We start from the raw sequence: 22,661 nt of genomic DNA, 5'->3' as shown, positions 1-22,661 counted from the left end.
AAATCCCCGCATGTTGTACTTGTTAGCATAAACACGGCCGTGACTTGCTTTATTGTGTTTGCGCTTCCTAATTTGTGTTTTTCTTGGCAAAATCTGCAAGCGCAGCGCCAGCACATGGCGAATGCCAACACTTAGTGCGCACAAACTAGTCTCTCGTAGAAAAGCGAGGGTTCGGGCAAGTTCCTCATGGCACGAACATCACAACAGCTGGCTTTCATTCTGCAGTCAGCGAAATGTACAGGAGCATAAGGCGGGTAATACTTCCCTCTTTTCCAACAAGCCATGCTTGCACGAAAACTCAGGTCGTTCAACCCAACGCCGTTTGCAGCCACAAGGGGTGCACGAACGGCACACACATGGAACGAGGAACACGCGCTTTGGAAAACGAAACTACTGCACACATGTGGTTAGGGCGCTCGGCTACTGATACGGAGTTCCCCGGTTCGAACTCGACCGCGGCGACTGCGTTTCGATGGAGGCGAAACGCTAAGGCGCCCGTTTGCTGTGCGATGTCAGTGCACGTTAAAGATACCCGGGTGGTCGAACTTATTCCCGAGCCCTCCACTACGGCACCTCTTTCTTCTTTCACTCCCTCCTTTATCCCTTCACTTACGGCGCGGTTCAGGTGTCCGCCGTTATGTGAAACATATACTGCGCCATTTCCTTTCCAGGCGCAGCTCCCATGCCTGCACGGCATCTGCAGAAAAGCATCCAAACTTACAGTGATCAATTCAAACTCCGAGAATAAGTAGCCCCTCTATTAAATATACTAGTAATTGCATCGGAAGCGAAAATAGCTGAAAACAGAACCGCGCAGCTCCAATGTAGCCCCGGTAACACAGAACCCGTTACTCGTCGGGCGGCCAACGTAGCATACCAGTAGGGCGCATCGAGGCACCCTACATACAAGTTGCACGCAGCGCCCTCCCTGGGAAGCCGGTGGAGGTCATCGGAAAAGCGGTCCGCTCTCCACAGGTTTCTTACTATTAATAGTAAGAAACTCTATGCCGCTCTTCGCCGCCGGTCGTCACACTATTAAAGTATTTCTAGTTCACTGTAACATTGCCCCACTGTCCAGTATTCTAGTGCGCTAGAATACCAGCGTTTCGCGGCCAGCACCTTGGCGCTGGCGGCGCGCCGCGCGCGGTTTTTTTTTTTTTTTTACGCACGGCGCGGCCGCAAGGGCAGCACCAGTGCTGGGGGCCTTCCTTGTTTTGCTGGAGCTTCTAGGGCGCAGCTGGCACGGGCGCTTGATATCGATTAATATATCACGTTCGCCTGCTTGAAACAACTCTTCTTAGTTGGAGGGACGTCCCTTTATATCTCTGCCTAAGTAACCGCTTAATTGATGGTGCTAGCAGCTCCCTTCAGCGCATATGCACTACGACTGTAACTTTGAAGTTTAGAGCAACATCTTAATACATTGAATGAGTGCGGTCAAGCGAGCACTGTGTCTAATGCATTCAGAGGGGTGCGAGAGCGCCAAATAAAAGCCTACACAGCTGCCAATTTTAAAGCTGTGCCTTGCTCAAGCTGTCACGTGTCTCGTGTTACGGCACAAACTGAAGGGTATATAATCCATTTCTGATTTGTATACGCGATGTAATAGCCAGAGGAAACTTTGTAGTCGCTATTTATTAATTTTATGTTAAGAAACGTTTTATGTCAAACGTTGTAAGCAGGTGATTGATCTCGTTTAAGGAAAGCGGTGTCCGTCGAATGCTTAAAACTAAACTTAAAAAAACAAAAAAATCTAGAAGCGAAACACAAGCAGCAACGTGAACATATGTTTGGTTTCTTTGCCCGAAGCACGTATACAGAGTGGCATGCTTGGGCCGTATCAGTTATCAGCAAGCACACGCCCTCGGTACGCTCGATTATGCTCCACAGCTGTTCGGGTTCACGTTACCTCGTGCTGCTGGAAATTTGAAGCCTCGTAGAAACCGCGGGAGATGGGCTATCATTCGATCATTATAGGTATACGCTCTTTTAACCAAGATTGTCTTTCACATCTGGTGCCTCAGGTTCCAGCTTTTTTCAAACTGCGCGAGTTGCTGCTCACAGATCAGTTTTGTTTGCTGAATTGTTTCATCCTGATTGAAACGCAGCAGTTTAGAAGATGCTCTGTTAGACCCACTTTGTGCTCAGCGCACGAATGCGATGCAACAACATTTCATCGACGGTGAGGTTGTACGCGTCAGGCTTTGCGTACGCAGCTGTTCGAGCAGTACCGGTGAGTTCAGCTTCGCATATGGCCTAGGCGGCAGAGGGCGAATTAAAGCATCCTTGGCGTGACCTACACCTGACTCTAGAACATAAATTGTTTCCACTATGAATGCAGCATTTCATGAAATGGTTTGGAACACTTTCTTTGGTGCTGCTGGCACACACAGCTAATAAGAAGTTGGCCCTTTAAGCCACATTGTACCTGCAAACAGGTCCTAATCTGGTATGAAACATTATTGTTAGAAGAATACCCGCCTTTAGCAGGGTGGTGATTTACGAAGCAAGACACTAGCTTCAAGTCTGCTGTAATTTTGTACCTTGTCTTCGGTGCCTCCTTTTAGTGCATAAAGGAGAGGAAGCCAGTGGTGCATTTACCGGCCTCTTTAACGCGAGAGATGAATGAAGCAGCGTTGAAAGGTTTCATTTCGGATATTTTAAAGGCATCTGCATGCTGTAAGAGATAGTAGAAAGTACAAAGCATGATGCCAGTGTTGCAGATTATGGTAACAACATTCTCAAAATATTGGAATCTGAGAGGAACAGAACAATAATGCCAATGAAGTGATGTAAACGATACAGGGAATGAGTACCACTGAGCATTTACACAAAAACACAGCACTCACTAAAATTTCAAGGCCAAGCGTACACGCAACATTTGAATGGACAGACTGCAAATGCATTCACTGACTGCTTCGACGGTGTTGTTTGATGAACTGCCTATTGTGACGTTGTGGGTTTATTTTTAAACAATGATCATTGCATTTGCATTGAAGAAAACATTTACTGAGAAACCAAATACTAGTTGCAAATGACACTTATGCTCCATGTGACAGTGGCATCAGCAGAGATAAATCCGTTATGAGCATATCTGGCTCGCATGCCACACACCGCGAACCAAGTGTGCTACCGTTTATCGGCTTCAGGTACGACTTCCACAAGTTGAGTCCTTCAGTTAGTCTGCACCATCTTGTTCAAGTGTCATTTCAGGTTGACTAAGCTCCAATATCCGAGCTTCTGCTGCACAGCAATAACGAGAGAGCACATTGTGCCATTCTATTCTTCATTTGATTTTTCTAACACCATTCTACGAGAATGATGGCAGCACGTTCGTTGGCTCCAGAAGTGCTGTGATGTGCACCTTTAGCTGCCCCTTCATCTTCATCAGCAATGGTGTTTTAAATGTTGGCTACAAAAGCACAATATTTTTTTGAAGAAATAAGGGATTTTCTGAAATTTTTCAACGACTGAACTACAGACTTGGTCACATTGACATGCGACTTGAAGGTGAACCTCAATTTCTTTTTAAAACAATCTAAATTAAGCAAGTTTAGGTGCACAGAAGGGCCTTTTATTATATTATTAAATAAGTACAGACACATTTTCACCTTGTCACATTTGTTCAAGCAGTATCTGTTATTCTGTTCAGCGTTTTTAGTTTTCCTTATGTGTGAATCGTACATCTCGTATAAACAAAAACCAAGGCGTTCATCACAAGAATCAACTGTTTTCTGCACCCATATCTGAAAAATATCTCGTGAATGTATATTTGCAGCCCACGTATGTTAGAATTATCACACAATTTGTCACTGTTGCAGCCTGTGTGGCAAGGCGATTTGAATGCAATTTGCAGGCATCTCATCATATGGCATGTAGAAAACTTCTTTGTACATCACATAGTGCCAACAGGTATCGCTATGTTTCTGAAGTGTGAAAGAATAAGTTTTACGTGACCATTGCGAGTACTGCATGCATGTTAATGTTGAGTGCAGATCTACATTGTGAAAAGTGGTCTACTTCTTTTCTGGGAAATGCATAGAGATTTAATTGGTTTGCCATCATATTGCCCCTTTGGATTAATTAACTCCCAGTGTGGTTATCCTATCCGCAGCTTGTACTGTAAACGCTGTTATCATGACCCATTGTTGAAAAGGCATGTTTCTTCCTGTTGCATTGCACATCAGAACCCATCAAGAAAATGTTCGGCATTTGAGTGGTGCACCTGGCAGAAGTCAGCCTTGGAACATCTGTATATTTTTCTTAGAGTAGTTATTTTTCAAGCTCCCATAATGCATACCGCAAACAGGTGTCAGTCTTGTCCTGCTTGAAAAGGAGTTTATTGCAGCAAGTCTGCGACATGAAAGTTGGGCTTAATACAAATGGCACACCAATTGAGAAAAAAAAAAAGACGCAGTCAAGTTGATATTGCATGCCACATCAGTAAACGTTGCGTTAATGGCTAAGCGATTCACCATATCATGGGCGCAGTTCAGTGGGTAGTGACCATGATGAAATACTGAGTCCAGTGGGCTTATGGTTCCTCTTTTTGAATCCTCTGTAGTTTGCAGAGGCACTTGCTTTGGAAAGACAGTCCAGATTGCTTGTATTCAAGGTCTGTAGAGATTGCACCCACTATGCAGAAGTCATCGCAAGTATTGTGGGTAGAAAGGAGGCTGGACTAAAGGTCACATATCAGTTATGCATCTCCCTTTCTCCTGCCGACGACGTAAATTTGGAGAAACTGGCTGCAGTTCTTCAACTGCCTTCTCACTCTGTACCCCCCCCCCCCCCCATGCCATGAAAACAGAAAAATCAAACTCCACAAAACCGGCTCCAGATGGCTGCTTGGATAGAACCATATTTAGCACATTCACATGACTGAGGAAAATTCAGTGGTCTGTTGGAGACTGTTAGAAAAACCAAAGCACATTCAAGCCCTGATGTCTATGTTGGCACAAGTTATTACCCACAACAGCAATGCAGTGTCAAACGTTCAGACACCACGTTCCACTTGTTTGCATTCAGCAGTTCAGCATTAGCCAGCTGAAGCACTGAACTTATAATTCAGGGAAGCCTGCTAATAAAGCCAGGCTGTGCAAGTTTTTCTGCACGCGATTGCCAGTGGCCGTCACTTTGCAATCTTTTGTTCACTTGAAAATGCCATCCTGTCTTGCAACAATGGAGTGCCTTAGTGAGTGCTGCTAATTTACAGCATGTCTGTTGTACCAAGGCTTGTGCTTGTGACCCAGTGTGGACTGAAGCAGCGGTGTGTTGAGTGAAACCTGTATCTGTGCTGATGGCTTTGTTGGGCATGTGCACAGCACATCATGGTACTTCCACAAGTAAAACAACATGAGGAAATGTGAGTCTTCATCTTCTCCATCTCTCTGCACAAAATGCTTACGCTAAAGTTAAAAAATATACTGCCAAGCATCTTAGTTGGACAAAAAGGAGGAAATAACTATTGGTTTCTGTTTTGGCTCCTGTGTACAGCCAAAAGCTCATTCACAAACTCCTCCACATCGGGTTCTGTAGCTGGCTGTGCTGCAGGCCTGCACATCTCGTCAATGTCCTGAAAAGGCAGACACAAAATAGTGGATGCAACTGAGGTTAAAAACCACACATTGCTTGCTTTTGTGTAAGCAGCAGGCAATAACTATGCTAGTAGCAAACTGGAGATAGCTCAGGTGCCCACCAAAGAGTGGGGTGGTAGTTACGAAGCCTTTAGTCCTCCTCTAACTTCCTTTCTCACCCTTCTTCTGAACAGCCGCACCACATGTGCACTCCAAAAATTGGAGTGCCACAAATGCGGACTGCCTGGACAACTGCCTTTTTCCCAGATGGATACCTCATTTATTGGAAATGTTCCACAAACCCTTCATAAAGAGTGCACAGACATCCTGGACATTGAGGCAACATTTGTATTGAACGTTTCTTGTAGTAATGCTGCACTTGTGTGCTTTCCAGCTAAGTAAAAGGGCATTAATCGTGAAATCATCATGAAGCTGAGTGAATAATGCTTTGTGCCTGAGAATGCTAAAACTGTAACAGCTCTGCCTTGGTAAGTGCAAAAGCATACATGCACCCCACGATTTGATGCAGTAGGTGATGTGACAGTGGAAGACTTTAAAATCTGGTATACTGTGCATATCATTTCAGCTAAAATAATTTTTTTTAAGTACAAAATACCCAGAACTGAACATTTCGTGCAACTAATTTCTGCAAGCAGTCTAGTGAAAAGATCAATCTGAAGTTAAGCCCAGGACAGCGTTAGGGTTTACCTATAACATGCAGCATACATATTCCACATCCTAGCTTTTAACAAAGTGAAAAAAGTAAATTTTGTTTTCATAATATACAGCACAAACTCATTGTTGCTAAAGCACAACATACTGCTCTGTGGTTCCTTTCCTGCAATAGTTTCGCTTCCTGAAGAAAGTGGGATATTATCAACAAGGCACTGTTGTCTACATACAGAACTATTTATTCAGACATGAGGAATGCTTGGGGCACTGTCATTTAAAATCGGCTGGCTATGTCTGGATGGCATTTTTAGTTGAGACACAAAAGGTACATTTGGCACCTTTCATCGCCAGCAGCACGAACATGGCCTTGCCTTTCCAACAAAACACATTTCTTGTTTATAGAAAAGTGTTGCATTTAAAACCGCTATGTGCAAACCTTACATTTTATTGCATATCGCCTTATTTAAAAATTGCTGACGACAGGAATGCTCTGCTCCATGTAAAAGTAACTTGTTTTTTCCTGAACAAAATATATTTGAAAAGAAAAAAAAACACATGGATTACTTTCTTTCAAGCAAAAAAAAAATGGTGCAATTATGCATTTCGTTGCAACTTTCTTTCTGAACAGCTTGTAAAGTTAGCTTAATATGAAATTTACTGTCACCACAGTGATGTTCCCAAAGTATTCACATTAAAAGAAAAAAAAGACATCTCTGTATTTCTCCCAGGTTACAGGCACTTAAGGTCAACTTCTTTCAAGAGAACCATCAAGATCAGCAACGACGAACACCCCTTTGCTTACAATTATTGTCTTTGAATGAAAATGAGTTCCTTATCTTGGTAAATTGAAAGTACACTTCTGGAGAAAGATGCCCGAAATTGTGTTGTGTGCAACAAAAGTTCAAATTCTTTCACTGATTGACTGACAGAGTAAGCGCAAATGCATTCATATCTTTTGCTTGGCACACTTGTACAGACATCAGGTTGAAATCCCCCCCCCCCCAAAAAAAAGCACGCACATCCTGGAATAAAAGGGAGACAAAAACAAAAACATTTCGACATCCACGGGCCTCTTAATTTTTATGTGCATCTGAATCTGCACAGGTTGCATCTTCTAACACTAGAAGCTTTTAAAAAAAAAAGGGAGGGAACGTTTGCAGTTGCTTTTTATTTCATCATTATTTCATATAAATTACGAACAAGTCATTCATGTGTAATTTCACTTATTTTGCCCACTACTAAATCCCTGCCTATCTCTGGCGGACTTGGCGTTGAAAATGCTGGTCTCAACCCAAGCCTAATGTGGCAATGTCAAGCTCATGAAAAGTGCTTGCGTTGCCTTTTCGTGTGTCTTGCACCCAGTTTTGGTTTGTGTTATCAAATCGCCACCAACTTGCACGAATATTCAACAAATCTGGTACCTCAGTCCCTGTCAAGTCTGAAAAATGAGCTCACATTTACCTTATCATTCAGCACCACAAAGGGCTTCTTGCAACCAGCAGACAGGCACTGATCAATTTCTGCTTTCATTGCCTTGGCGGTCTCCCTGTTACAGCAAGAATTGAGACTTTTAATGAAACCCTAACGGCGTAAAAATTACAGGTGCATCAAAAGAATATCTGATGAACACATACTTTTGGCCTCTTGCTGGAAAGCTCGGAAACTCTAAAGCACAGGCACAACAATCAAACACTACAAAGATTTTTTTGCATCACAAATCTGAACTACCTGTAACACAATGCTAACTCATATGTAATGCATAAATAGTCTGCCTGTACAGGCTCTACAAATACAAAAGGTGGTCTACAAGCTGTTGCTGGTTTGTGCTGCAGCACACAATACCCTGAACGCATAAATTGGCACAACAGCAACTCGTAAATAAAGCAACAGAAAGGCATGCACGTAAAATTTGCTATCTTTGAGAAACCTCCGCTATTTTTGGTGATCTCGCTGAACTTCCTCAACCAAAAATGTCCATGCAAAAAAGAGTGCACACAGATGTTTCAGTTAGTAAGGCAAGGTTATGACGATGTCAAAAGTTTTTACTAGGCCTGTACGTGGTCTATGGTTTTTTGCTTAAATGGCCTCAACACTCTCAAAGCAAGAACCTGTGGACCACATACAAGCATAGTAAACTTTTCAAGAATTCCACCTTTGAGAATTGAAGTTACTGGAATTTTGGCAAAATAAAAACACAGCATGTAAAAAAAAGTAAATTGATGCCTTATCACTGCCGTAACAACTAGTTTTCAGCTCCATAAAATTCCATTTTCTGCCACGTCATTAATTTAGGACTTTGCTGCCTGGCACAAATTAAACATCGAATACGGCTTTTTTGCTCATGCCTTTCAGCATGCATTTCATGGTACCATGCCACGTTTTTTACCAGCAAGATAAAAAAAATACAAAAAACTCCACACGACAAGCAGGCTTACACAAAGTGCGCATATGTGTCAGCCTCGTTAAATGAATACAGCAACTAACCTTTGTTCTTGCAGTCGTCGTAGTGTAGCCCTTAAAGCTGCCACGCGCAATTTCACTGCTTCCAAATCCTGCTGAGTACAGCCTTGATGAAAAGAGAGCACAGTTCAGTCAGTAACCAACCAGCCGCAACAGTTTTTTTTTTACGCATTTCCAAATAGTGACAGTATAACAGCCCCCAACCCCAACAAGCTGCGTAATTATAGCAAGCTTAATTTCAGGAAAAGCAGAGCAGAAAGCAGACAAACTAAGCACCATTCTCCTGTATACGATGCATGTGAAACAGGAAACAAATCCGTATCCATGAGCCGACGCGGTGGCTGAGTAGTTAAGGCGCTCGGCTGCTGGCCCGAAAGACGCGGGTTCGATCCCGGCCGTAACAGTCAAATTTCGATGGAGGCCAAATTCTAGAGGCCCATGTACTGTGCGATGTCGGTGCACAATAAAGAACACCAGGTGGTCGAAATTTCCGGAGCCCTTCACTACGGCATCTCTCATAGCCTGAGTCGCTTTGGGACGTTAAACCCACGTAAACCAAACCAAACCATTTCCATGACAGCAGAGTCGCCATGCTATTTGTTATATCCAGTCAGGAATTTTATAGCTATTCAAATGCGAAACCTCCGGCCATTAACAGTTTTTAAAAACAGTGGTACTTTGCATACATCTTGCGCTTAACTTTCAACATGAACCACATTTGGCATGCATCAAACAACAGCATCTTGAAACACCGGCACATGTAAGATTTAGTTTCACACAAGGAGGTTAAAGAAAAAATATAACCTCCTTGGTTTCACTCCTGTCGCATTCACTGATGGGATAAAAATAAAGGTTTACTGCAAGAATGTGTTTTTATGAGGTGAAACCTTTTCCTTGTCCCCTTTTGAAACAGCATCTAGTTAACTGTGACTGGTCATCTTAAAGCACCAAATACGACAAACTCCAGGATACTCAATTTAAGCAAAGCTACTTACCTTCCTTGACAAATTGGGCAGACAACTTTTTGGCCAATTCAGTGCAGTCTTTGAATGTCCTAAATAAAGAGATAATAAGAAGAGCATACTATAGCAGCTCAACGCAGGTGGCCAACGCTACAGGCACTAGTGCACTCACCCAACAACATCCACAAGTCCAGACGAGCTCTGTAAAGCAAATTTGCTGGATTTGATAGGGCCACAACACTTGTGCAATCAACATAACCATACAGACCAACATAACAAAGCACAGCAAAGAGAATGCTGCAGGATTAAAATTCTGCTAACGAGTTATGCCTGTAGGTGTGTGTAATACAGCTATGAGGCTAACTTCACACTGAAAACATCACAAAATCATGTTAGCCTCAGTGTCAGCTGCAGTACCAAGGCAAGGTATACCATACCAGTACTCGTGCCACTTCAACAAATAAACCAACACAGCCAATTCCAGCTTCCCGACCAATGTCACGCATTCATAATGACCAACATATTATTGAAGTATGCTCATTCTTACAACATTAGCGCTAATGTATTTGCAACATTGCAAAAATATATATAGAACCTAGCTTGTCTAGAATATTTCCTCAGCAAAAAAAAAAAAAAAACAAAAAGCCTTAACAATACTATGCAAACTTTTTGGCATCTACTTAGATTATATACTTTTTCCTAGAGTACGGCAGATGCCCTGAACCACCCCCACATTACACCGTAAACCTGAACGTTTCAGTGTCCTTTAAAGCAGTACCTACAATGAGGGGGCAAATTGAGACTTTAAGCACTGCAGATGACCTGCAAAACAAGCAATGAATTACTTACGAGAAATTTGGATTGCTTGTCAGTAAGTGATGACAAGTCAATCACACGCTTGGACCTGCTAAAGGTCTCAACTGCTTCATTGATTATTTCCAATGTTTTCTTCGAATCTCATTCCTCAGCTCTCAGTTTTCGGCAGAGCTATGAAAAGAGCAAGATAAAAAAACCTGTATGCATGCATGGAAGAGACTGAAGACAGAACGCAGATACTGCTTGTTTTTCGCCTCTCTTGAATGTTGACGCCTACAAATGTATCTACGACAGTCAACCCTTCAAAAGCTTGTGAGAAACAATGTATGAATGTGCTTGATTGATGTCTATGAAAATTACACATAGAGCAAAAAAAAATGACTGCTGATTTGCGTAGTTCAGCAAAATGTGAATTAGGTGCGCTAGTGTTTCAATATCACTTCAGTTCCGGTGTTTGGATGGAAGTTGTTCGGATAGCGATAATGAGTTAGTGCTCATATGTGCGGACTTCCTCATTCTCTAATTTGCATTCATATATTCCTGAGAGTCCTCATAGCACTCCTTGTGCAGTGGTGCAGCATTAAGCGATACGCAACTCTCCTGCAATGACAGGGGCTGCCACTGATGGGGCTTGTGAAACCGAGGTTGCACTTCTTGAGCAACCTCTCGCGACCAATCATCAATTGAACGGCCACCTGCTGCGGTGGGCAGTGGCACGTGGGCAACCTGCCAGGTCTATATATTTATGACTGCTGATTTATTTATATTGTTACGTGGTCCAGGCGGGAACGACGCGAGAACGCCCGGGCACAGCACACAGGTCAAGAGCACAGGGCACCAGGAACAGAGCACCGAATCCCAGAGCAAGCGCGCCTCCGAGAGTCTTCCTTCATCTCTTCTTCTATCCGTTGCAATATTTATACATACACACACACGCCAGGGCAGGTTACCCACAACCCGGTGGCTAGGTGGGCAGCCTGCTTTGCGGCAGGCTTCAGACAGACAGACAAACATAACGGCTAAGTGCAGAGAATGGCCACTGTAAGTGCTAATGCACTAAAAAATTGGAACACAGCAAAAAGCAAAAAGTCTCTAAGCAAAAAGTCGAACAGCAACCAGAAACATGCAGCAGTTTTCACAAAGGTCACCTTACCATCCCAATCAAATGGTTTATGGCTTATGGGGGTTTAACGTTCCAAAGCAACTCGGGCTATCAGGGACGCCATAGTGAAGGGCTCTGGAAATTTCGACCACTTGGGCTTCTTTGAGGTGCACCGACATCGCACAGTACATGGGCCTCTAGAATTTCACCTCCATCGAATTCGACTGCCGTGGCCGGGATTGAACCCGCATGTTTTGGGGCAGCAGCCGAGCGCCACAACCACTGAGCCACGGTGACGGCCATCCCAATCAAAACTGCCAGAAGGCAGATGCTCAGGCAAAGTGCGCTAATGCCCATGCTTATTTATTAATGCGTTAACATTAGAAGGGTCTTTGCATGCAAAAATAGTGACTGCCACCGCGCGTGATGCAGTGCAAACTTTGTGACAACGGCAGATGGCAACCTGCCCACCGAACTGTGAGCAACTGTCCACTATAGCAGGTGGCAGTTCAAGGGGCTCTGAAACACCTTCCGAGGAGAGGGCATCAACTTGCTCAATCACTGCATTGTGTTGTCATGAACACCTGAGCCAAATAATACACTTCTACAAGTAGCAGAGGACCCACAATCACGCGCGAAAGTTGGCGAGCCCTTCCCGGCAACTTTTTCATGCTCGCACCCTCCTCCTGTCGCTCGCATCTACGTATACATGTTGAAAGATGGCTATTGGTTGGATTCTTTCAGGCGTCAGGCAGCTACCGTGGCTGCGGCCAATAAGCTGCGTAGCTCCTGCGGGTCAGGAAGCTCTCCCCTGGAGGTGGGGCCGGCAGAGGAGCGCCGACCTTCCAGTGTGCAAAAAGTGACGAGAGGAGAAGGAAAGGCGCAAAGAGGCTGGAATTCAAATTTTGACTACAGATAACTCTGTTTCTACAAAGCGCATTAAAAAATTCTTCCCGGACAATACTCGAGAAGCGGCGTGCTTTCACATCCTAGGCATACCGCAACTTTATTAGAGCCCATTTCAGAGCCCCTTTAAATTAATGACTGGTCATGAAAGGTTGCTCAGGAAGGGCAACTGGGTCTCACAAGTCCCACCGGTGGCTGTGTTTGAAAGCCACCTACCAGCGCAGTGGCGCACCGTTGAACTGCTGCACAAATGCACCACGAGTGGTATGAGGACTCCCAGCGATCTACGAATGTGAAGTAGACAATAACCAATTCCGCATACACTGGCATTTACCCATTAACGCTATGGTGTCATACCCTGCAACAGAAACTGCTGACGTGTTCAAAGATTGACCAATTATCACCTAAGAGGGTTTTTCTTAGTGCTTCTTCGAATGGCAAAAAAGAGACATACCTTCTCTAGACTCATGAGGGTGTCATCCGATTCAAAACTGTAGAAACAGAAAATGTGCAGATAAAGCCTAAATAATCATTAAAATGATGTAAACTTTTCACCAGGCCAACTCCAAAATAATGAACTAGCACACCTAGACGCCATTCCACAACAACACCTGACTAAAACAGAACAGGATCTGAAAAAAAAGAAGAGATAACAAAATAATGACTCACCTCTGAACCTGAGCTTGCAAGTGTTTTATCGAAAGTTCCAAGTCTGACCGTTTCTTTTCCAACAAACTGTTAAGATTAAATTATGAAAAACGTGAGCATTAACAAAGGTTTGTAGTTAACAAAGATCACAAAATGAGTAAACGAGACTCACCTTTGCGTCTTCGCTTTTTCCGATTCAAAAGCATCCAATTCTTCCTTGAAAGCAGCATTCTGCGATTGTGTCTGGATCGTAGCCTTCTTAACCATTTCTAATTTCCAAGCTGGACGCTCTGCTGGAGAGAAGGGGCTACTGAAGTGTACTGAATCCTTCAGTTTGTAGTGAAGCACAAACACGGACAGGCTGGCAAGAAACTTGGAGCCCTGCGGCGTTCCAGGCCGAAGCAGCAGCGCAGCACTGAACTCTTGAATGTAAGGAGTTGCAAGTTCATCGCCCTACAGGGAGCAATCAGAACAGTAACGACCGCATGCTACTCACTGCAACCACGCTATATGCTTCTACACATGTGACAAGACATGCCTTATAAGCAACCTATGAGTTCCTTCATAACCGGTTTTAAAAGCTGTCCTTTTTCACAGTGTTTTTATGCCAGTGATAAACAGTACTATAAGGAAACACATTAGACTTGCTTAGTAATATTCCTGCCCCAGATTCCACGCCGAAAACTGCAAAAGTGAAACAGTGCAAAAAGAAAAACTGCCAGCAAAGGGACAAATTTTCCTCCAGTTTTCAGTGTGAGGATTCAACTCTGATAAAAACAACTTTTCTCAGATGCACCTTAACAATGGCACTAAATTCAGTAACCCTGCAAGAGTACAGTCATGGAAAAAATTTTGCAGTGACATCAGCAGTCCTTTCCAATGTGGCAGCTTCACTATTTTGCCATTCTTTCAGTGCAGCTGAAGTCACTCAAAGATGCCCGTTTCTTTTTTTGTTTATTGAGTTTACCAGTTCTCAGTTTCATTATGACAAATGTGATACATACAGTAGACAAGGAACAAGCATTGCCAGTACTTCAAAAGTCCACTTTCTGATTAACAACATCACTCACAGTTTATGAACTGTGGCCTCTGCATTCTTTTATGATGATTAAGGTTCCATATAAAATGAAGGCCCTCAACAAAGCCGAAAGCAATATGTCTAGCAAGTGCACCAGTGGACATTGAGATATTATGACTGTCTCAATCATGATGCCTGCCAAAGAAAATAACTTTCAGACAAAAGAAAAGAACCTTTCCTAGAGACTGTTATACTGGGTACATCAGGGAAGGGCTAGAGAGATGACGAAGGGAACGAAGACTGCACTGCAGGTACAAAAAAAAATATAGGTCAATATTTCACAACATCTGCTAGTACTTGCCTGCAAAGTAGATATCCATTGTGTGATCTCTTCACGGAAGCGCTTGTCCGACTCGCCGGTCTTTACCGGCCAGATATTCCTGCAAGGCCCCACAGAAGCAATAGACAGACGCTCACTGCAGCTGACCTGCAAGTCATTTTACGTTGTTCAGGTAGAAAATAAAAAGAAACAACCTACCTCATCCTTGACTCAACAGCCTTCTTGTCATACGTGTAATAGAGGAAGTGCAGCACTTGGCGGACAGTGGCTGGAGCTTGTCTGCCCCTGAAGTGCTCCCTGTTAGAAAAGCACAAAGCGAATGTCCATGCCTAAAACTTGGGGAGACACTCAAGCTCCATCTTAACGGTATGACACGATAGCGTTAGTCGCTCCTTCCTGCGGCCAGGCTCCTCTTTGCATATCACTTAGCAGATATGGACATTGTTCTTTCTTTCATTATCATATAACACTTAATCTAACTTTAAGAGTACAATTCAACAGCATTAGAGGTCCCTCTTGCACAAGTACTCCTTTTCTGTCGCCTAGGTTCTGCCTATGCCCGTATATGCAAAATTGGTCATTCTCTACTATACATTCATAGGTCGCAGGGAGTCTTCATAGCGGTCCCGGCGCAGTGGTGCAGTGGTCAAGGGATTTAAAACACAGTCAACGGTGGGGCTTGTAAGACCCAGGTTGTTTTCCAAGCAACCTCTCATGACCAATGATTAATTTAACTGTCAGCTGCCACAGTGGGCAGGTAGTGAGGACTTGACCTGTCCATGTAGCCTAGATGGCAGGTGGGCCATCTGCTCTTCTGAACAAAGTCATGATGTAGGAGTTGCCGCTGAATGGGACCCTTAACACTAATGCATTAATATCTAGTTAACGTCTGCAGTATTCAGTCATTACATGCAAGAATGAAGCCTCCATTGATGAATAAGAAGTAGCTTTCCTTACCTCCCAGCATGCACAACGTACAAAATAAGATAACTGGCCCGTCATGTTAAACCAGGTACCAAGAAATTAACAACTGTAATAACAACAATAACAAGAAATATAACCCTACAACTCACACTGAATGCAAGATGGAATGAAACTAGGCAGACAGCTCATGCACGTGTGTTTACATCATCATCCGTGATCCTATCAGCCTTTTATAATTAAGACAATGCTGCTGAGTTTGCATACTACCCAAAGCTGCTGCAAGCCTCCGAAAGTTATACACATGTATCATAGTGGTTACTACACTTCACACATTAGTTTCGTAAAAAACTAAGTATAGCAAGTCCTAAAGTACAGCACCAGTCAAAAGACGTTTGTAGCCTAAAAGGTTGAAAGGAAAGGTACTTACTGCAAAAGTTTAGTGTCATCAGGGGGCTTAAAGTGCAGAGCGTCAAGGCAAACCAGCAACACATCCTCCATTCCTGTATTAGCAGTGAAATAGCAGAACTGCATGTCAATGCCAGAGTCCTTCAATGCATGCCAATGCTTAAACTGCAAAGTACATGAAGGAGAGGAGCATAGGTGTGTGCAAAGGGGGGAAGGTGGCAGTGGTCACCTTACAGACAGAGGCAGGGGGGTGCAAACTTTGTACCACACTGTTCCTCACTACCAACAAGTCATGAACGGGCACTACCATTAACTTTAGCCCCCTTTTATGAAGAGGCCTGTGATGATGATGAAGACAGAGTGTAAAGTGCTTTAAATATGTTTAAAATTTTAAATTCCACTATGTTATGCAAATATAAGTTATGGCGTTCAGCTGCTGACTCCGAGGATACAGAATCGGATCCCAGCAACATTTCGATTGAGGCAAAGTGCAAAACTGCTTGTATGCTGTGCGACGTCAGTGCACGTTAATGAAACCCGGGTGGAATAAATAAACTGGAGCCCTCCACTACGGCATCTCTCATAGCACATGTGCAGTTCTCCACATGCCACACACCACCAGAAAAGGTACAGTCTTCCATGGTCTTCTTTGATTCTGCAGCCACAATTAATGTCCACCATGCCAAAAGGAAAGTAACAGTAAAGTTTATAAATACGCACTGCTCTGCACAAGTACTTTAAAACAAGTTCTTCCGCATACGGCCAAAAGGCTGAACTAGGCTGAGCCACCGAGCCACCGCTGACAGCAGCCTGTATATGTTGTGAAGGCAATTAGCAAATAACAGCACATATTTAGTAATATTTACCATTTACTATTCTATTTACTCGTTTCAGACAACCACCTGGCTTGATTTGACTAAACAAATTTCCCTACAAGGGCGAAGCTCCGTGACGCAGGTTTGAGAGCATGAATGTAGGCTGCTAAAGGGATACGGATACAACACATGCGCCCAGACGCATGTAGTGCACCCGTTGTTGTTGCGGCTGCAGGAAGAATGGAAAGGAAAGTGCACGGGCCTGCCCACTGGCTCAAGCTGAGCCACAATCGCTGCCACGTGCAGACAGTAGGAGAGTTAAAAGAGATGCGAGAAGAAAGATTTAAAGGCAGACAAGACACGCGTCGCAACAAGCGCGTCATCCGAAACGACGACTACGGTTTAGCAGTAGATACCGCCGGTGACAAGGAGCCCTCGCCACATTGGTGAGAGCTCCTGCAGCCAAACCCCTAGTGTATCCGTGTGTGGTCGAAGTTTTAACGCGAGAGCGTTAAGGAGCTCTATCGTGTCGCAGAAAATCCGGCGTCGTCGGATACTCTATATGTAAGCTCTGAAATGAGCGCCCAGGTTTTACGACATACAAAAGCGGATCATACTAAAACAGGCACAGTATGCACCAGAACTTTGTGCTGTGGTTTTCTACATCAAAACTTCAACGAGAAGAAAACGCGACGAACGCACAACACCCATTACCGTTTCGCAGTACCGCGGCACTTCGTCTCCAGCAGAAGAAAATGATGATGATGATGCCGTGAGAAAATTGATTATAGTGACGGGGTGCAAGGGTTACGCCCTAGCTGGGGTATTGGACGTTCTATTTTATAGCAGAATATAAAACAAAAAAATGTACGTGTGAACAGTTAACTGATGACTACCGCTAGATATTTGCGCATGCTACTGATCGAACAAAACCGAAACCAATTCTGAAAGCCATGGCCGTAGCAGACGTTTCCGCAGCCATGCTCGTCTTGATCGACGGCGTCGAGACACGGGCATACGCCTTGCTTGACGAGCACGGCACGCACATGGAAAACGATGATGGATTCCTTTATGAGACGGAAGGTGAATACTGTTATTGGTTAAGCACGTGGGCTATGTTGCCGTTTGTGACGTGCTGCAAGTTATTTTACTTTCCTAGGCGGCCTTCGCATCAGTGTACTACGTGTGGAAGAACCTATTCGCAACACACCTCCACCGACGGTACCGGCTGTCGTTGAGGATGGCAGTCGGCTCGCGCCGTCGCCTCTTCGGCAGACCACGCCGCCGGTAGTCTGGCAGCCCACGCCGTCGCCAGGGCCGTCGTGTTATTCGCCGCCACCGTCCGGCCACGGCGAACGCGATGCGTGGAACGACAGGAAATCAAGGTTCCTGATTACAAAATATAAGAAGCCAAGGATAGCATTGGCAGAAAGGGTGGCTTTAGGTAAGTCGCAGCGTGTGAAATGCCGTAATGACACGTGCTTATGCGCCAGATAGCGCATATTTCTGATTTCTGCAACGCATCATTGGCGCACTTTGTGTCGTTAACCTTTCAGATTCTGTTGCTTAAGTTTAGAGCGCACAGTGTTTTCTCAGCCGTAAGCTATGGCTCGGCGTACTGGCAATGGATGTTTACTATCTACTTCTAGAAGCACAACATTCATTGTTTTTAATTGTTCATTGTTATTAAAAGTTACACAAAAGCACACAGGTCCATAGTATAAGCTTGGAACGTGCTGTAACTGATGCTACATCTTTTAAGCTTGGAACATGCTGTATCTGATGCTATCCTTATGCAAAAACTTAACAGTAAGGTACTAACGCTTGGAAAAATCTTTTCTCGGGACAAAAAAAGGCTTTGTGAGAGAAGCTTAGAGACCAAATCAACCGTGAATTTGGCTGCCACCTGACACCACTGCAGGTGGAAAATAATTGGAAAACGATGGAGAGGGCGTACAGGAAATCGAAAGTTAAAAATGGCTCGTCCGGACATTTGCGAGCAGCCTGCTTGTACGAACGGTATGGACAGAAGACATTTCAGTTGTTTGTTCAAGTAGGTATCCTCAGAAGATGATCTTTGACGTATTTTTTTTTTACAGGGAACTCTCCGAGGTGCTAGAAAGAGAGCACCACATTACCCCTGTGGCATTGCTTGCACCAGGAAGAATACACCAGGAAGTTTACAATTAAACACTTCATTTTTTCTCAGATGAAATATTTTAATATTGTGCCATCTTATTATGTTCACATAATGTTAACGGGCATGTTTTAGTTGTGGCTCTAATTTGCTTTCGCATGCTTGCATGCATATGTGTCTGTCGTGGAGGCCTGTACAGAGAAATCACCTTGACTAATTAATGAATGCTTAATATTCTACAATTCACATAAATAAGACCTTCTTGGATCTGCAATTAAGTTTTCACTTCTTTTTGTAGTGACCTCTCTGGCTCTTAAATACGAACGCGGTCGGTGTGGAGGATGGGCTTTCGCCACGCATCCAGACGAGTTACGTCTCTGGGAGTGCTGAAGAGTAATAACTGCTCCTTGCAGGTCGCGCAGCCATTGCAGCCAGGCACAACAAACTTCTCGTCTCATATTAAGACATAATAATATATTTCTCGCAGTAGCCAAATGCACAAAAAAAATTCAAGAAAGCGGATGAAACACGCCTCTGCAGTCGCAATGGGAGGCAATGCATGAGGCGGCCCTGCACGTCGTCGTACACCTGTACATTGAGCTAGCGGCGGCACGATGTCATGATACATGAGACAGATACTGCGCCATTTCCTTTCCCTCAAAACCAATTATTATTATTATCGAGGCACCCTAGGAGGCGCTGCCGTCGCGCGCCATCTGTTGGGGCTGTAGCGTAATTTGCGAGGTGGAGGAGCGATTTTTCGCTCACGGCTGACGCCGACGACACCGGCATTTCCGCGACACGAGCCCCTTAACGCTGTCGCGTTAAAAGGAAAAAGTGCCGCATGAACGAAAATTTAATATTGGCTTTTGAAGAAAGGAAATGGCGCAGTAGCTGTCTCACATATCGGTGGACACCCGAACCGTGTCATAAAGGGAGAACGAAAACGTATTGAAGAGTTTTAGGCAAGATTAAACAACTTTGTTATCAATTAAGGCAGGTAAGCAGTACAATAAGTAAAGGTCTCGCGCGAAGTAACTAGTGAAAGCTAAAGTGCTTAAAAATTAGCGCTTTACATCATTGTTGTTGGATTTATAATTAACTCATAACAACAATATTCGCTGTCAACTCTAGGCGGTCGAAAAGAATGGCTTCGCCAGGCCTTGTAGATTCCTGGCATACGTACTTGGTGCGGAGGCGTCCCTGATCAAGAAGGGGGACGCCTCCAGGGCGAGGCGAGGGCATTGTACTGCGTCCGCGTCGACCCCTGCCACCTGCTTAACAGAAGTAGGTGGAGCATCTAATTTTTGGAAGTGGGGGCTGCGTGCGCGCGGCCCCCCTAACCGTGATCAAATGCAAAAATCAGAAATAACACTGGAGCAATGAGTAGTGAATTACACAAGGGCGGCAATGGAGGCGTCCCTAAGTCCCTTGCGTTGCCAAGGGGTCCACAGAATCCCATCGCCCGTTCGGCGCGACGCCTTGCCCGTTGGACAATTTAAGGCAAGGAAATTACGCCTGTCTCACATATCTCGGTGGGCACCCGAATCGCGCCGAATGGGAAGGAAAGTGAAATAGTTTTAAGGATAGGAAATTACGCCTGTCTCAAATATCTCGGTGGAGACCCGAATCGCGCTCACCAAGAGAGAGAGAGAAAACTTTTATTTCTTTCCAAGAGGTTCGCGGGGATGAAGACTTCCTGGTCGTCTTGCTTGGGTGCTGGCGACTTGAGTCTTCAAGCAAGAGTGGGCCCTCAGTCCAGGGCTCCACTGAGTTGTGCCGCTTCAGTTGCGTGCTTTACCAAGGCCCTCTGGACCTCAAGCTCGCTGCTGAAGAGACAGCTCTCCCATTGCTCCGCACTCGGTGTTTGTTGATTGTGGAATGCTATGTTTCTCTTGCATTCCCAGGTGATGTGATAGAGTGTGGGCGTACTGCCGCACCAGGGGCAGTCTGGTCTGAATTGCGTTGGTGATATCTTGTTGTATGTGTGTAGGTTAGGGAAGGTGTTCGTCTGTAGCCTACGCCATCCTACAGCCTCTTCCCTATTTAGTGCTTTGTGTGGTGATGGATATCTCTTTCTGATTCCCCTATATAGTTGTAGGGTCTCTGTGTAGCCCCCCTCGCATATGAGTAGCCGTGACTCCGAGACGATCGATAAGCCTGCTCGGTAAGTGAGCCCTCGAGCTAGACTGTCCGCCCTTTCGTTTCCTGCTACGCCTGCGTGGGCTGGCACCCAGATTATATGTTGTATGGGTATTCTTTCAGCTGAGGCTGCCGCCTCGCTGATTATTCTGAGGGCAGTGCCGCTGATATTGCCCTTCGTATAGTTTCTGCATGTTTCTTTCGAGTCCGTTAGGATATTTAGGGAGCGACCTTTTCTGTAGCCTTCGGCTATCGCTAGCGCGACGGCAATTTCTTCGGCCTCTGCTATCCCTGACACCCCTACTGAAGCGCAGGTGATAGTTTCCCCTGTACCGTTGACCACCGCTACCGCGGCTGTGCGTTTCTCTGCTCTTGCGTACATAGAAGCGTCTGTGTATAGTGTGCTTTCGGATTGGCCTAGCCTTCTGTTTATCTGTTCGGCCCTGGCTCTCCGCCTTTCTTCGTGTAGGTTGGGATCCATATTTTTAGGTAAGGGTCCCACGTTGAAAGTTCTTCTGAGGTCGTCTGGAACTTCTGTGTATCTGTCAGCCAGACCACTTGCGTTCCGACCTAGCCTTTTTAGGAGCGCCCTTCCTGTGGGGGAGCCCCTGAGCCTCGTCAATTGCGCACCCATTTGAGCCTCTGCTAGCTCGTCAAAGGTGTTGCTGACTCCGAGCTGGAGTAATTTTTCATTTGACGTGTTCCTGGGTAGGTGCAGAGCGATCTTGTAGGCCTTCCTTAGTATACAGTCGGCTTGCTCTCTTTCCGCTTTTGTTGTTGCGTGGTAGGGCAGCGAGTATGTGACCCTGCTGACGATTAGGCTGTTTACGAGTCTTAGGGTGTCGTCTTCCTTCATTCCGTATCTTCTTTGGGATACTCGGCTGATCATTCTTCCTACTTGTTCCGTGGCTTTCCTGAGCAGGGTGATGGTGTGGCTGCATTTGCGGCTACTCTGTAGCCACATGCCCAGAATGCGGATTATGTTTTTCTCCGGGATCGGTTGTCCCTCGAGGACGACGTCCAGCGGGGCTTGGGTAGGGTGTCTCCCTATTCTGATGAGCTCCGATTTTTCGGTCGAGCATTTCAGGCCCCTCTCCTTCACGTAGTCTTCTACGCAGGTGGCGGCTTCCTGTAGTCGGTCTTGTTTTTCTCCTAGCGATCCTTGGGTGATCCACACGGTTATGTCGTCGGCGTACATGGCGTGTTTGATACCCGGGATCTCTTTGAGCTTTCTTGCCAGTCTTAGCATTGACATGTTGAAGAGCACCGGCGATATGACTGAGCCTTGGGGTGTTCCTTTGCAGGGTGTGGCGAAGACGTCACTTCGCAGCTCGGCTAGCCCTACGGTCGCTGTTCGGTTGCTTAGGAAGGCCCTGATGTAGTTATGGGCTCTCCTTCCGCAGTTCGTGTCGTTTATGCCTTCCATGATGGCGGCGTGGCTTACGTTGTCAAAGGCTCCTTTGATGTCGAGGGCCATGACAACGTTTTCTCCGCTTCTCGGCATTTTTTCAAGTACTTCCTCCTTTAGCTGGAGGAGTACGTCTTGCGTGGACAGGTGGGCTCGAAACCCGTACATGCTATCAGGGTAGAGTTGGTTTCTCTCCAGGTGTGACTGAATTCTCTTCGTTATTATTCGTTCGTACATCTTGCCTAGGCACGATGTGAGGGATATCGGCCTGAGGTTTTCCACTTGTAGTTTTTTACCGGGCTTCGGAATCATCACCACGACCGCGTGTTT

The 22,661-nt window shown here is 45.1% G+C and overlaps 2 protein-coding genes and 1 non-coding gene across 4 annotated transcripts; 2 read left to right on the top strand and 1 right to left on the bottom strand.

Moving 5' to 3' along the window:
* Positions 1-3,558: 3,558 nt before the first annotated feature.
* On the bottom strand, positions 3,559-17,991 carry LOC144113614 (uncharacterized). Of its 2 annotated transcripts, none has more exons than XM_077646779.1 (12): positions 17,855-17,991; positions 15,852-15,924; positions 14,699-14,797; positions 14,522-14,600; positions 13,315-13,595; positions 13,164-13,229; positions 10,453-10,492; positions 9,843-9,871; positions 9,704-9,762; positions 8,733-8,814; positions 7,710-7,794; positions 3,559-5,575 (listed from the first exon to the last, which is right to left on the bottom strand). In XM_077646779.1, exons 2-12 carry the CDS (start codon positions 15,920-15,922, stop codon positions 5,465-5,467), a joined length of 1,002 nt encoding a protein of 333 aa, XP_077502905.1. In that variant the 5' UTR covers positions 15,923-15,924; positions 17,855-17,991; the 3' UTR covers positions 3,559-5,464. The 2 variants fall into 2 exon arrangements, with proteins under 2 accessions (XP_077502905.1, XP_077502906.1); XM_077646780.1 differs by lacking the exon at positions 17,855-17,991 and adding an exon at positions 17,359-17,496.
* LOC144113615 (uncharacterized) lies at positions 17,497-19,171 on the top strand. The gene is made up of 3 exons (XM_077646781.1): positions 17,497-17,727; positions 17,804-18,088; positions 18,744-19,171. Exons 1-3 carry the CDS (start codon positions 17,598-17,600, stop codon positions 18,761-18,763), a joined length of 435 nt encoding a protein of 144 aa, XP_077502907.1. The 5' UTR covers positions 17,497-17,597; the 3' UTR covers positions 18,764-19,171.
* Positions 19,172-19,959: 788 nt separating this feature from the next.
* Positions 19,960-20,121, top strand: LOC144116531 (U1 spliceosomal RNA). The gene has a single exon (XR_013311866.1). It is a non-coding gene; the product is annotated as a U1 spliceosomal RNA (small nuclear RNA).
* Positions 20,122-22,661: the final 2,540 nt, after the last annotated feature.

The sequence above is a fragment of the Amblyomma americanum genome, chromosome 1 (genome assembly GCF_052857255.1).
Source record: "Amblyomma americanum isolate KBUSLIRL-KWMA chromosome 1, ASM5285725v1, whole genome shotgun sequence".
Lineage (NCBI taxonomy): Eukaryota > Metazoa > Arthropoda > Arachnida > Ixodida > Ixodidae > Amblyomma > Amblyomma americanum.
This window is presented reverse-complemented; position numbering and strand designations above follow the sequence as displayed.

Bases quoted from the DNA above. Each gene is read 5' to 3' on its own strand.
- LOC144113614 (XM_077646779.1), bottom strand. From the start codon at position 15,922: ATGGAGGATGTGTTGCTGGTTTGCCTTGACGCTCTGCACTTTAAGCCC. The intron at 14,601-14,698 runs GTAGGTTGTTTC...GGGGCCTTGCAG, and splicing joins GCTGTTGAGTCAAGGATGAG to GAATATCTGGCCGGTAAAGA. The intron at 8,815-9,703 runs GTAAGTAGCTTT...CTTTTCATCAAG, and splicing joins TGCCCAATTTGTCAAGGAAG to GCTGTACTCAGCAGGATTTG.
- LOC144113615 (XM_077646781.1), top strand. From the start codon at position 17,598: ATGGCCGTAGCAGACGTTTCCGCAGCCATGCTCGTCTTGATCGACGGC. The intron at 17,728-17,803 runs GTGAATACTGTT...TTACTTTCCTAG, and splicing joins ATTCCTTTATGAGACGGAAG to GCGGCCTTCGCATCAGTGTA. The intron at 18,089-18,743 runs GTAAGTCGCAGC...TTTTTTTTACAG, and splicing joins GGCAGAAAGGGTGGCTTTAG to GGAACTCTCCGAGGTGCTAG.